A 15562-nucleotide genomic window follows, 5' to 3' on the forward strand; every position below is an offset into this window, starting at 1 on the left:
TGGGGAAGTAAGTAATAACTTTTTGAGCTTGTAGTTTTGTTCTTTTTAAGCAAAATATCTGTCTTCTGTGAAATAGGAGTTGTTAAGACTACCTCGACAAGTTTATCATTGAAAAAAGCTGGTTGAGAAGGAGGATTTTAATTGAATATAAACTTGAATTTGATTGTTAATTTAAAAGTAGAAACTCTGCCAAATCAGATTGGAGCCTGGTGTAGCCATCTGGTTCACCAGTCCTCAGTCAAATCGTTCAACCCATGCTTGCATGGAAAGCGGATGTTAAATGATGATGATGGAGCACTGTGGTTGATGTAATCAACCCTGCTCCCTCAAAATTTTTGCCCTTGTGTCAAAAATTGACGCTAATATTCATATATTGTGAGGCAATGGGCTAACAGAATATTTAGCATGCTAGGCAAAAGGCTTAGTGGCCTTTCATCTTGGGGTGGGGGGGGTCAATAAAATAAGTACCAGTTGCATTCTGGGGTTGATTTATTCGACTTATTCTCTCCTCTGAACATGCTGACTTAATTTTTTTTTTTTTTCTCTTTCTTTTATTTCACAGATTGAAGAAGATGCTCAGTTGGTGCCTCAAGCTGCAGAACAGAGTTATCAATTTGATCCCAATGCTCAAATCCCCTCTGAAGGTTTCAAGTTTTGAGAAAATCCACAAATCGTCTGCTGTGCATTCATTGATCTACGCACTGTTGGAAGCAGAAACAACTTGAAGATTACTGCAATCAGTTTTGGGGATGAACATACTACTACTACTACTACTACTACTACTACTTCTACAACTACTACTACAAGTACTCTACTACTATTACTACTACTTTTCTACATCGTTTACTGCAGTTTAAAAAAAAAAAGACAAAAAAGAACAAAGAATACACTCATCAGCAGCAACAGCTACTCTTTACAACAAATTATGAGTTTTGTTGGCTTGGCCTCTGTTGCCCTTCTGTTTTCTAGACTTCTTTATTCTATCAACTTCAACTCCCAATACTACTGTCAAGCAACAATACTAGTCCCCAGTTTTATTTTATTTTATTTATTTTTTTGTTTTATTATGATTATTATTATTATTATTTTAGCTTTTGACTGTCTTTTACTGCCAAACTAAATTTTTAATTATAGTGTTTTCTAAGAAGCAATCTATTGTTATATATTTATATATAATACACAAACCTACACACATACACACACACACACACACACGTGTGTGTGTGTGTGTGTATATATATATATATATGTGTGTGTGTGTATGTATATATATATATATATATATATATATATATGTGAATAATTTATATTATTTAGGCAATGGAAAAATTTATATATTTTTTTTTGTGTCTTAGATCACCCTTTTAAAAAATGTTTCAGTTTAGCATTCAAACCCTGTTTGGTTTTCTTTCTTTTCTTTTTTTTCTCTCCTTTCATTTTTTTAATGTCTGTTGCTGGTATTTTTCTCATCCAGCTTAAATCGCATTGTATTCAATGCTGTTATTATTGTCAGATTATTCCCTTCTTCTTAAAGAAATACCTGCTGATTGTAGATCCATGTTTATCATTTAACAGTAATCCTACTATTTAGTAGATTAAAAGGATTCTTTTATTATCATAATTCAATATTTTATTAATTTTGATCAAAATACAGGAGAACTATGCTAATTCTTAGGTTGCGATTGTTTCTTATTCTTCTGCTAAGTTTCAAAAATGTTCTTAAATATGTAAAAAAAAAAAAAAAATTCAGTCTCTTCTAAGGTACTTGGTTTCATTTCATTATTATTATTCCTTCGACTTTTCTTTATTCCCTAGAAATAGAGTTCTGTGCTGCTTGGAACATCTATTTCAAGAGATGGCAAAATTTAATATATATGTTATGTGCGTGTATATATATATATATATATATATATATATTGTGTGTGTGTGTATGGCATGTGTGCATACATGCATATATATGGTGAGTGTCTGTGTGTGTGTATGTGTATATATATGTATATATATATATATACACGCACACACATAATATATAGGAAGGCAGAATCATTTTTCTCTTAATTAGAAATAGGTAATTATTTTAGTCGGATCATCTGTCTTCCATAGGTTATTCTTTTTTTTTTCTTTTTTTTTTTTTTTGCTTTTAATTTTCTTCATTTGCATTGAAACATAAGAAGAAGAATATTTTTATTATTATTGTTGTTGATTGAAAACTGTGCAAATGTCAATATCTTTGACAAAAGAGAAACTTTAAAAAGGAATTAAAATATTAGCCAAGAATTGTTTTCTTTTGTTAATGAAGTTGAGTAGAGGAACAAGTGTGAGACTAAAGTTTCTATTTTTAATCAGTGGGCTTTGCAGTAGCTATCTCATTGCAGCACTGGTTGGACACAAAGATAAGGGTTCCTGTTGAATTATTCTTTACTATGGGGAAATAGCCATAATATCATTTCCCAGTTATCGCTGAATTTATTAGTTATCATTGATATTGGTGTATGTGTTAGCTTTATTATAATTACTATTATTGTTATTACTATGATTATTATTATTATTATTATTATTAATGCATCTAGTAAATTTTTATGATGCTGTGATTTCTCTGCAGAATGTATTGGAACTAAGTTGTGAATGTTGGTGCTGGTGGTGCATTGTTGCTAAAAATTGAATGATGTAAGGGCTTCTTGAAAATTACTTTAAAAAAACCTTCCTCTTTTATATATAGTTTATAATAAACATTCCAGCTGCTCTTTCTTTCTAAAGTGACTAAGTTAAACTAAGTGGTAGTGGTATCATGTTTTCACTTCTCACCTGATGGTAGTAGCATGGGTTTCCTTGCGGGTCTGACCTAGCAAAGTATTTACGACTACTACTGATCTTGTTGTATGATGCTCCAGTAAGGCCGTTTATCGACGACACATTACTTGTGTATCGACCAAACTGACTGTTTAGATTTCCTTTCTCTATATGATCCACTTGATTACATTAGCAATTCTCCGATGAATTTTGCTAATTAGTTATTAATTTTACTGGTCATCTCTCTCTCTCTAACCCAGTTTGATTTAGAAAAGAATAGGTATTTCTGGCTTCAAACTTTAAAACTGGCCAACTAATTTATACAATAATTTTAATAAAAAAAAAAACAAAACTTGACTCTGTCTTTATCCTTTTCAGAAGATGGCTGATTTGGAAGTTTGAGAAATTGGTGATTTGAAATATAAATCTTTAAAGATGTCAAAAAATGAAATTCGGGAATGTGTGTCTATATTCTCTGAAATGTGAACCTGAAGAATGGAGGTGGTGATTGTAAATTTAAAAACTATAAATTTGTATGACTGAATGTGTGAATGAGTGTTTATCAAGTGTGAAGGTGCTATTTCTCTTAACATTGACTGATTGAAATGCTGTGAAATATTTCAGGATATTCTTGAATGAAAAGACTGACTGCTATGGTCTCTATACCACTCTTGTGAGTGTGTCTCTTATCAACTGTGTGATATTGAACGAAGAGCTGGGTGAAAGCTAAAATTTACTAGTGTAACTTACTCTACCAACAATATGATTTTTCTGTCCATGCTATACAGGCTTAGCAATGATGATTGTAATTTTCTAATACACTGTTAAAATAAAACTTTGTAACGAATGTGTATATGTGGAATTTTAAAAAAAAATTTTTTTTTTTTAAACGTTTCTACACAAACTTACCACAAGTTTTTCTCTGTGCAACAGAAACTTTCAAAGCACTTTGGTGGAATGGCTGCTTAGAATGTTTAATTGGTCAAATTATGATACTTCTGTTTAACCCATTCACTGGGTTATTTGGTTGTCCTCATAACAGTGGTACACTTGTTGCACATGGAGTTTTACCAATAAGTTTTCTTTTTTTATTACTGGCCGGCCCTACCTTTGTATCTATTTATACACAGCATTACTTCTCACTGGGCACAGGTTTGGAAAATAGCAGTTATTATTGCTTTGCCTGTATTTTAATGTTGATAGTTTCTTAAAATTATTGTTTTTGTTTTATTGAAACAAATCCACATACACATACAGCTAGTTTTAAGAAATAACTTGCATGCCACCTTCTTTTAGAGTTGAATAGAACTCCTTTTTTTTTTAAAAAAAAAAAATAAAAAATAACAAAATCCCACAAAAATTATTTTCATTACCTTCAAGGTAGGTTACCACTAGTTATGGAACTAATTGATTTATTTCAAACTAAAATTATAAGCTAACGTTTTCCATGTCTTATCAACTCTGTGGCCTTTTAAGCTTTATCAAAAAAACAACGTCCAGCCATATGTTTATTAAATTGTGAATTCTAACTGAACAAAATACATGGATATTATTTGCTAGAAAACTTCATTCTTAACTTCTCTAATTCTGTTTTATCTGTTCTATTTTATACTTTTTTTTTTTTTTTTTTTTTTTTTTTTTTTTTAGTTTCCTACCTGTACAGAATCCTCTATTGTCACCTAGTCAATAAAAAGTGGCTATATTTCTTCTCAAGTTCACTTGCAATTCCATTTTTTTTTTATTGCGTGCATTTTTTCTTTCTTCCTTTCTTTTTTTTTTATTATTGTTGATGACATGTCTTCTTCGTTCAGTGTGGCATGTCAAGTTTTATAATGAGATTTAATGTTCTTTATTATAGTCCTTACAACAGTTTCTTTCCAGTTATTCAAAACATTTTAGGTTGGCAGCTGTGAAATTGATAGTCCAATGTTTGATAAATTTTGATAATTACAGAACTAAATTCTCAACCTGACTAGCAAATGTCTCTCATATAACTTGAAAAATTCCTTAATTTTTAAAATATTATTTTTGACATTATTTCCTTTCCTAAATATTTTAACCTGATCAATATTTTTTATTCTTAGATTCAACAACTTCTGTATCTATTGGATTTTTCAAAATTTTTAAAACGGACATTTAAAAAATTATTTTTAAGAATAGTGAAGCTTGAAGCAGATAAAGCTATAAAAAAATAAACTGTAAACATTGGATTAAAAATCATTCAGGCAGTAAGTCGAAAAAGCTGGTCATGGAACATGCACCTACATATTCTGTAAACATGACAGTTCTAGCATTGGACCAAAGCAATCCTTCAAAATTTCTCTATCCAAAGGGTTTTTGACCCAATATTTATTGCTTTATTTGCTTTGAGATTCACCATTCCTAAAATTAATTTCCCGTTCTCAAAGTTTCTAAATTCTTAGACATATTTTGTATTGTTGCTTTTTACTTGCAACACTTATAACGGTTCATTCTTATTTCCATACAGCCAAGTTTGACAACTTTTGTATTTTGTATTGGGAAAGAAAAACAAAACAAAACAAACAAAAGGAGTGGTTGAAACTGAAATAGATTTTTGAACATTTCTCTAGCTATGTCAGAGCAACAGCAAAATAGAAAATATCTCGTAACTTAATCTTGTATGATGGCCGCAGGTGGTTGTAAAAACATTTCAAATGAAGACTTCAGTCTCTCTGACTTAGTGGTAATGACTTTTCACTAAAATGAATTTAAGGCTTTTTTTTTTTTTTTTTTTTAGTTTGATTTCCTGTTTTAGTGAAGAATTTAGTCAGTCACTATAAAGCTTGTTTCTTTGAAAATAAATATCATAAACATCACCTTCCGTCCATAACATTGTGAAACCGTTTGTCCTAACTCGATTCATATCTTCTTCAAACTTTTAGCATTATAGAAATTTAACAATGACAACAAAATTTGGCTGTGATATTAATAATTAAAATAACCAAAAAACATTTAAGTTGCTTGTAAAAGGGAACAAATTCTGAATTTAGTTATTAACTACTTTTAAACATATCAATAATCTTTTATCTAGCTATACTGAATAAATTTACCAAAACCTTTTGGAATATCACTTTTATATATTTTTTGGTGCCACTTTAGCATGCAGTCTAACCCATTCCTAAACCCTAACTCTAACCTCAATCCAACCCTGATCCTTCACCCTAACCCTGATCAGGTACTTTCACAGTATAAATAAAGGATACTGTGGTAGACTGCATGCTAAAGTAGTATCACTCCCTATTTTTTCTTTCCAAATAGGGCTTCATATAAATGGGAATTTTACATTTAAAGATAGACTTATTATTTTTAGGAAGACTTATATTATAATGAATTTTTAAACTTCAGTTTCCTGCTGCCAACTTTTCTCTCTAAACCGCTCTACACTAGCCAACCAAATGTTAGTGTGTGTATACATAAATAGATTTTATTTTACTGTTTTCTATTTCAATGTATTTTCAGAATAACTGGATTTTTTTGTATATATTGATTTTCGGTTTTCTTTAACAATAATTTTCCAAATCAAATCACTGTTTGATTGTTTTTATAACCTGGGGGTCATTTTAACTCTTTTACTTTGTATAAGAGTTGATTTTTCCAGTTCCAGATTCATAGAATGTAATAGTCGTTCCGAGATGATACTCAAAGGATTTGATTTGAAGAATTCAGTTAGAATGAAACAATTTCTAAATTCATTAATGCAACACTTTGCTACTAATTAGTTAACGAATAAGAAAAACTTTGCAGTAGAACCATTTTGAAAAGAAATGAGGTACTTTCTCACGATTATGATTTTATACAGTTAATTCACTTATCTTGTGTGTGTGTATGTACACGCACAAGCACGTGTGTGTGTGTGTATACACACATATGCATATGCATAAATATATACATGTATGTATACATATATGCATGATATTTTAAGTGAGGTCTTGAGCACACAGTTTAAATATTTAGATGGAAGACATTGTTTAAAGAAGATTGTTAAAATGGCCCCTTGTGACATCCTGGCTTCATAACTTCCGGTTTATTTTAAAGTCCAGTCAGATTGCTGTATCTTGAATATTCAATAAAGAAACCATTATATCCAGTCTAGAGATATTATGTGCTTGATTGACATATAATCGTAATGATTATCCTGTATTTGGATAAAGGTATATCTTTTATCTTTTGTTTCATTTATTGGACTGGGGCCATCTTCAAGATCAAGCTTGAGGGGTTTAGTCAAACAAATCAGTCCCAGTATTTTTTTTTTTTTTTCCTCAATTGTGGTACTTATTCTCTCAGTCTCTTTTACTGAATCACTGCCAAATCCACTCACAAAGCTTCTGTTGACCTGAAACTGTAGTTGAAGACATCTACGTAAGGCACTGTGCAGTGTGACTGAACCTGAAACCATGTGGTTGAGAAACAAGCTTCTTATCACACAGCCAAGCCTTCACCTTTATAGGTTTGGTACAAAGTCTTTGGATATTTTAGCAAAATTTTTGCTTTATCTTGCATTAACATCTCAAGGAAGGATTAAAAAAAAACCCAGTTTAACCCTTTCAAAATTCAGAGCTTGAAGTAGATGAAGTTCCCACAAAACTGTCACCTCAACATTAAGGTGCTGATCCTAAAAGCATCCAAACAAGTGGTTTGAGAACTTTCCTGGTTGTTGCCAGTGCCACTGGACTGTCTCCTGTGCATGTGGCACATAAAAAACACCATTTTGAGCATGGCCGTTGCCAGTACCGTGTGATTGGCCCTCGTGCCAGTGGCACGTAAAAGCACCCACTACACTCTCGGAGTGGTTGGCGTTAGGAAGGGCATCCAGCTGTAGAAACTCTGCCAGATCAGATTGGAGCCTGGTGCAGCCATCCGGTTCACCAGTCCTCAGTGAAATCGTCCAACCCATGCTAGCATGGAAAGCGGACGTCAAATGATGAGATATATATATATATATATATATATATATAGTCTAAATACTCACTGTGAGTAAATATATGCACTAAGTATATGCAAATATACCAGAGTGTATATTGGTATATACGCATACTCTGTATATCTATATATTCTGGTTCAAGTAGAAGATGCAAACAGCATCATGTGTACAAGAATATTCTAGGCATGGAATAAGAACCATCTTCGTCTGTGACTTGAATAAAGAAATCAGTTCAAAATTCCAAGAAACTTACTAAATATGTCAGTGACCAGATGAAGACCTAAAGGTAGAATGGCTATAACAAGCCAAGATTAGTCTGAATATATCAATATGTGATAATCCTTTCTACTAGAGACAGGGACGGGTGCCTGAAATTTTCTGGGCTGGGACTAGTCAATTACACCCACCTACCCCGCTCCCAATGTTTCGCTAGTATTTGATTTATCGATCCCAAAAGGATGAAAGGCAAAATTGAACTCAGAACGTTGTGGCTGATGTTTCTGCCTTAGGGCACAATGGCTGAGACATTGTGACTATAACAACCAGGATGAATATATTGCTATATGATATTGATTTCAAATTCTGGCACAAGGCCAGCAATTTCATGGGATGGAGTAAGTCTATTACATTGATCCCTAGTATTTTACTGGTACTATTTTATCGATACTGAAAGGATGGAAGGCAAAGTTGACCATGGCAAAATTTGAACTTGAAATGTGAAGAAATACTAATACGCTTTTTACCTGGCGTGTTAATGGTTCTACCAGTTTGCTGTCTTAATATTACTATATAATATTGATAATTCTTGAAAAATGGCGGAGGATACAATGACTAAGACAGCCAAGATAGAAGACATGAGTCTGAAATATATCAGGGTGGACCTATCCGTCCATTGTAAATAATGTATATTAGTGTATAATACTATATTTTCTAGGTGGTGAGTTGGCAGAAACATTAGCATATGTTCTGAGTTCAAATTCCGCCGAGGTTGACTTTGCCCTTCATTCTTTTGCGGTCGATAAATTAAGTACCAATTGTATACTGGAGTCAATCTAATCGACTGCCCCCCCCCCTCCCCCAAAACTTCAGGCCTTGTATCTAGAGTAGAAAAGGATATATATTTCCAAAAGGCAGCAGGCTGGCAGAAACGTTAGCATGCCGGGCGAAATGCTTAGCGGTATTTCATCTGTCTTTATGTTCTGAGTTCAAATTCCGCTGAGGTCAACTTTGCCGTTCATCCTTTCAGGGTCGATAAATTAAGTACCAGTTGTGTACCGGGGTTAATCTAGTCGACTGCCCCTCCCCCTCCCCAAAAATTTTGGGCCTTGTGCAAAGAGTAGAAAAGAATATATTTATTAATTTTGGCACAAGACCAGCAATATTGAGGGACAAGGGGAAACAATTACATTAATCCCAGTGTTCAATTGGTACTTATTTTATTGACCCTGAAAGCCAAAGTTGTCCTCAATGGAATTTGAACTTGGAATATAGAGAACCAGAAGAAATGCTGCTAAGCATTTTGCTGACATGATAATGATTTCGCCTGCTTACTGCCTTATGTGAGAGTATAATAATCCTTTGTTATATAAGCACAAGGCTTGAAATTTGATGGGAGGAGGAGGGGGGGGGCTAGCTGATCATATCAGCCCTAGTGTTTGACTGGTACTTAATCTATCGACCTTGAAAGGGATGAAAGACAAAGGTCGACCTCGATGGAATTTGAATTCAGAATGTAACGGTCTGAAATTTTGTGGAAGGGGTTAGTTGATTACATTGCACCCCAGTGCACAACTAGTATTTGTTTCATCGACCCTCAAAGAATGAATGACATAGTCAACCCTGGCTGAATTTGAACTCAGAACATTAAGACAGCAAAGCTCCACGATAGTGCATGATCAAAACAAGGTTAATAAATAAGTGTTCTGTATGACAGAATGTATCTGAATGCCAAGAAGTTAAATTGATAGTGGAGGGAGTTTTTTAAAAAGATTTGGCTGTAATTTCTTACAAGATCTTTTAGAGATTTCTTTATCGGTTTATGAGAAATATATGTAAAGTAATTTGTTACCAATATTGAATATTCCAGTTAATGATCCAAAAAGAATTTTGAATGTTTATTTTATTGATTGGAAATATTTTAATAAGTATTATTGAACAATTGGTTGTTAGCTTGCATGTTTTATACTTTGAATTTTCAAGAACTCAAGAAAATGGTGCCTTCCTGGTTTATTATAAACATATGACAATCTTTATGTGGCCATCTCTGGTAACTTGTTATGAGCATTTTAGAATGGTTTACAAATGTCTGACAGAAGTTTTCAGCAGCCATGAAGAATACAGCATAACTTTTAGAAGCGTTATCCTTCATTTCTTGTAAAAATAATTTTCTGATAATGTTATTATAATGCTATCATAATAACATTATAATGTTGTTATAAGGTTATTATAAAGTCATTATAACAAAGTTATATGGGAAACAATTATTGGTTTAATTTTGTTGTCTTCAATGTTACACTGAAGAAGTGTTTTAGCAGTGGTCATGGTGATGGTAATCGTGATGATGATGGTCGTGATGACCATGGTGACCATGGTGACCATGATGATCATAGTGAACATGATGTCCGTGGTGGCCTCCATGGTGATGGTCATGACCAAACACCATGTCATGTACTGCATGTTTGATGGCGCCACCAACACCCTCATGATGTTCCTGAAATTATTAAAAAAAGAAAACAATGTTAACATCAAGAAATGTAAATTTTGAATCTTTTTGTTCTAACGGATGATATTGGTTCTAAATCTATCGATTGATATCACCGCTAGACATATTGATCTCCTATTAATGGTTGCGTCTTTTACTTCTGATGCACATGAAGTTTCCTGCAACTGTGATGGTTTTGAGAATGGAGATCATGTTATGCCACCTGACACCTTTCCACAGGGACCGAATTAACACTACTGGATACATTGAGGCACTGGAAATGGTTGTTAAGCCATAACATGTTTCAACATGACCAGCACCTTCTCACAAAACCCACAGAACCCAAAAATGGATGTCAGACAATCTTTATGATCATATAACACCAAACTCATGGCCGCCAAACTTGCTAAATTGGACCGTTTAGCATTTAAATGTACATATGTCTTCTACTAAAGCCTTGGGCCAACCAAGGATTAGGTAGACAGAAACTGAAAGAAGCCCGTCATGTATGTATACATATATATTTATATATGTGTTTGTCCCCCCACCATCACTTGACAACCAATGTTGGTGTGCTTACGTCCCCGTAACCTAGTGGTTCAGCAACAGAGACCGATAGAATAAGTACTAGGCTTACAAAGACTAAGTCCTGGGGTCGATTCGGTCGACTAAAAGGCGCTACTCCAGCATGGCTGCAAGCAAATGATTGAAACAAATCAAAAAATAAGAGAATATATACATATATATTTATACAAGGGGTTGCTGAAAAATTCCTGCCTTCGGGTAAAGGAAAGTGAAGGAGTATCAGTTAATTATTCAACATCATCCCCTCCTAGATTCACACGTGTATTGCAGTGGTCCTTCAGTTGTTATAAACCCTGTAAAAAAAACTGAGAAAGTTGGGCCTCCAATCAGGCTTTCCATGATATCCTTAAAGCCAGGGGCTTTTCAGCACCCCATCATATATATATATATATATAATGGAGAAATTATACAAAATGTACAAGTGGATTATGAGTAAAGCACCAGCACAGTTTCGATTACCTGTTATTATCCTTAGATTGCAGGAACTTCATAGTGGCAGTTGAGGTAAGAGTATAAAATTTCTTTTTTCCATCTATTTCATTAATACTAATATATATATATATATATATAGTATATATACATATGTATATAAAGTTATCTCTATCCTAATTCCTGTTACATGTTAAAACTCGCAAGAAATGTCTGAAGTAAAACTTTGTCAAATACACTTACTTCTATAACAATGGTTGGTGGTGGTCTCTGAGCTGGTGGTGGGTATGGTTGGGGTGGGTAATATGGTCCATTGTAAGGGTAGGCTCCGGATGGTGGAGGGCCTCCTAAACAAAAAAGCAAAGCAAAAATTGCATGTTATTGATGTATCATTTAATAGTTTGGTTTTTTTGCATCGCATTTAGTGGCAGTAAATCATAGTGAAGTCAATTTTGCCCGTCATCATTTAGAATTATCAGAAAAGTACTAGAACGGATCCCCTCTCTCTCTCTTTCTCTCTCTCTCTTTCTCTCTCTCTCTCTCTCTTTCTCTCTCTCTCTCTCTCTCTCTCTCTCTCTCTCTCTCTCTCTGATTTAAATAATCCTTGATGGGGTTATCTAATATGAGTTGAGAATAATTGTACTTACCTGGATTTCCATATGGATCTATAATGGAAGAAGAAAAATAAAATGAAATACATTAGGAGACAAGTATATTCAATATGAGTGAAATAACTATTTATTAATGTTGTTCCAAAAGTAAGAATACTCTATTTTTGATGTCATTAGAAACATTATAAGGAATTGAGCTGATAATGTTGGTTTCAGTGTTTGATGTTTCATTTAACTTCATATTTTGGTTGAGTCAAACTGATTAAGTGTTGTAACAAAGTCATAAACTGTATTTGACGGTACATAAGACACTTTTCTTTAAAAAGAAATGAAGTTTTGAAAAAATCATGCTGGGTCCTATATGCAATGTTGGACCTATATTATAGACTTCAATGCACCAGAGCCTTTTTTCCCTGAATATGTGCTGTTGAAATTAGGGCACAGTTAATATGCCCATGCATCATTTCTTGACTCAAACATAACAACACTATGAATCATTACAAAAATAGCTGCTATAACAAATTATCACAGAAAATAATATTCTTTTATGTGATCTCGTTATCTTAACATTATCTTAATTGCACCACCAAAGGTGTTTTTAACATCTCACCAATTATTATTAGAACCATTCTGCAACTATTCCACAACAATTTCTTCTACTTTTCATCTCCCACCCCTACCCAAGTAATTCTCATCAGGAATCTAGATTTCAATCTAGTTTGGGTGATTTGTAGAATTCCTTGATAGAAAACCTTATTATTCTATGTTGAATCAGTTCTGTAAGATGTTTAGGTCAATACTCAGAATTTCCTCTATCAGGTTATCAGGGCAGATCACCTTATTGATTGATCTCTTTATCTCTTATCTTTTAACTGATTTCATAATTACATCAATAGATGAAGTAATTGAAAGATGTATGGATTTGTAAACATGTTTATCAGTCAACGTATTTATCAGTAAACAGGTTTATCTGCTGTATTTATACATTTTTGTATTCTATGAAGACAGACTTCAGACTTTGCTTTCTTCGAGTTTCAATGGTTTATCTTTTGTCTTTTGTTGGTGCAACTAAACTGATTGAATTGTGACCTTACTGAAAGCTAGACACAATTACTTTTGGTATCTGTAGAAGTACACATAAATACATACATACATAGGTACACACATGCATATATATATATATATATATATATACATATACACACACACATATCTATGTATGTATGTATTAATGCATGTGTGCCTGTGCTTGTGTGTATGTGTGTATATATGTACACAGCTATAAATGTAGGTTTGGTGGAAAATATGCTTTACACACACAAACACAAACATACAGTCAATGCATACATAGCATATATACATTTTTCTTTACCACTCATCGTTTCGGGGTTGATAAATTAAGTACCAGTTGCGTACTGAGGTCGATTTAATCAACTAGCCCCCTCCCCCTGAAAAAATTTCGAGCCTTGTGCCTAGAGTAGAAAAGAATATATATATATGGAGAGAGAGAGAGAGAGAGAGAGAGAGGCAGGCAAGAAGGTAGGTAGGCTGGTAAGCTGACAAACAGACAACTAGACACACAGACTGACTGACAGACGATCACTCTCTGCACCCAATTCTTCCATCCCATATCAGAATGACTATCAAATAATATGGCATTTATCTACAACATACTTTTTATCTTCCATTCTGTCGCTGCTAAGAACTGATAGTAAATTGCTCCGACTATGTCTCTGCAAACACATTTCCAAACGATAAAGAACTCCCAGCAGTACATGTGCCCTCACAGTCTAAGATAACTATATCTCAGTGACTTTACAGACAAAGTATGTATGTATACATGCATTGTTTGTATGTGTTGTTTGTATGTATGTATGTCATTGTTCAGTTTTATTTCAAGATTTCTTGCCAATAGAGAAAGATCTGGTTTCTAACCTAAACCCAAGGCTCCTTCATTGGAATTTCAACATCAATAACAGGGTATTTTTGTATGTATGAATGTATGCATGTGTGCAGATTTGTATGTTTAGTTTTATGTGTGTATTCTCATGCATGTAGTTGCATATCTAGACATACTCAGATATACTTAAATGATAAATTTTTGGGAAGTCTTACAGATTTTTAAAGTTCCAGTGATGTATGCATGAATGACTGTATGTACATCTACATGCACCACAAGGAATTGTGTCTAATGTTTATCATACTCTTAACATCCACTTTCCCATGCTTGCATGGGTTGGATAGGAATTTGTTGGGGTGGCTTCTCAATAGCAAACTGCCCTTCACCTGTTTCCAAGTGAGGCAATGTTTCTCCATGACCAGATATGTTTTTTTTTATAGAAGATTGGGAGTGAAGGACACTGCTTATTTGATGGTGACATTCGCTTACATTTGTACAATGTCAAGTCGAGGAGTCAATTAAACACATACACACACACCCACACACACACACGCATGTATATTAAGCTAACTAATGGCTACTTTTGTTTTTCAACACATTACATGCAAACAAATGCATTAACAAGGTACCATGTAGTGAGATTGAAAGCAGAACCTTGAGGTTCTGATGCAAACTTCTTACCACACTCAGCTAGGACTAATTTTATCAGCCCTTAAAGGCTGAAAGGTGAAACTTCAGTCAGTCCTGCTTATACAGAAATATGGCATGAAGATAGAGAATCAAATGTTGAAGTCTGAACCCATAGATCTAACGTACCGATGACATAAAGTTAGTTATTCAAACGGTGAGATGTGATCCACAGGTCTACTACCCTGAAGATTCCAGACCTTTAACTAAAATCTCCTACATTTCTAATGATTTTATAACAAACATTTTAGAAAAAATATTATTTGACGCTTTCATAGAAATAACCATTTCTGTTATAGACAACAATACCTGAAATTTTAGGGGAGCATTTCATCAATTACATTGAACCCAGGGCTCGACTGGTACTTATTTCATCGACCCTGAAAGGACGAAGGACTAAGTCATCCTTAGCGGAATTTGAACTCAGAATGTATAGTTGGAATAAATCCCGCCAAGCATTTTGTCCGACATGCTAATGATTCTGCTAGCTTGCCTTAGTTTTCATAGAAATAATGAACAATAGCATAAAATCAGAATTTGTTTCTTAGAATAATGATGAGAAAGTTTGGTAAAAGTGACCAATACTTCTCTATCTCCAATGTCCCCTGAGTGTATGTCTCAACATATATTCTCCATCGTCTTTCTTACTAATCTCTCTCTTATTTTACATCTGGGGTACTCAAAGGTGCAGGAGTGGCTGTGTGGTAAGAAGCTTGTGGTGGCGAGCTGGCAAAAACGTTAGCACGCCGGGCGAAATGCTTAGCGGTATTTCGCCTGCGTTCTGAGTTCCGAGTTCAAATTCTGCCGATGTCGACTTAGCCTTTCATCCTTTCGGGGTCGATTAAATAAGTACCAGTTACGCACTGGGATCGATGTAATCGACTTAATCCGTTTGTCTGTCCTTGTTTGTCCCCTCT

General features: G+C 33.8%; 2 protein-coding genes across 2 annotated transcripts in view; one reads left to right on the forward strand and one right to left on the reverse strand.

The window, feature by feature from the left end:
• The window catches only part of LOC106868362 (importin subunit alpha-4), a 31366-nt gene extending 24467 nt beyond the window's left edge, over window positions 1-6899 (forward strand). Inside the window, exon 12 of the mRNA XM_052974712.1 lies at window positions 526-6899. Coding sequence (XP_052830672.1) covers window positions 526-658 — 133 coding nt within the window. The 3' untranslated portion in view covers window positions 659-6899. The remainder of the gene's footprint in view (window positions 1-525) is intronic.
• Window positions 6900-9833: 2934 nt separating this feature from the next.
• Window positions 9834-15562, reverse strand: part of LOC106868366 (uncharacterized protein DDB_G0272718) — a 6610-nt gene continuing 881 nt past the window's right edge. Inside the window, exons 2-4 of the mRNA XM_014913585.2 lie at window positions 12095-12112; window positions 11691-11794; window positions 9834-10442 (exon numbers count right to left, since the gene is read on the reverse strand). Coding sequence (XP_014769071.1) covers window positions 10260-10442; window positions 11691-11794; window positions 12095-12112 — 305 coding nt within the window. The 3' untranslated portion in view covers window positions 9834-10259. The remainder of the gene's footprint in view (window positions 10443-11690; window positions 11795-12094; window positions 12113-15562) is intronic.

This window comes from Octopus bimaculoides, chromosome 19, assembly GCF_001194135.2.
Source record: "Octopus bimaculoides isolate UCB-OBI-ISO-001 chromosome 19, ASM119413v2, whole genome shotgun sequence".
In the NCBI taxonomy this organism is placed as follows: domain Eukaryota; kingdom Metazoa; phylum Mollusca; class Cephalopoda; order Octopoda; family Octopodidae; genus Octopus; species Octopus bimaculoides.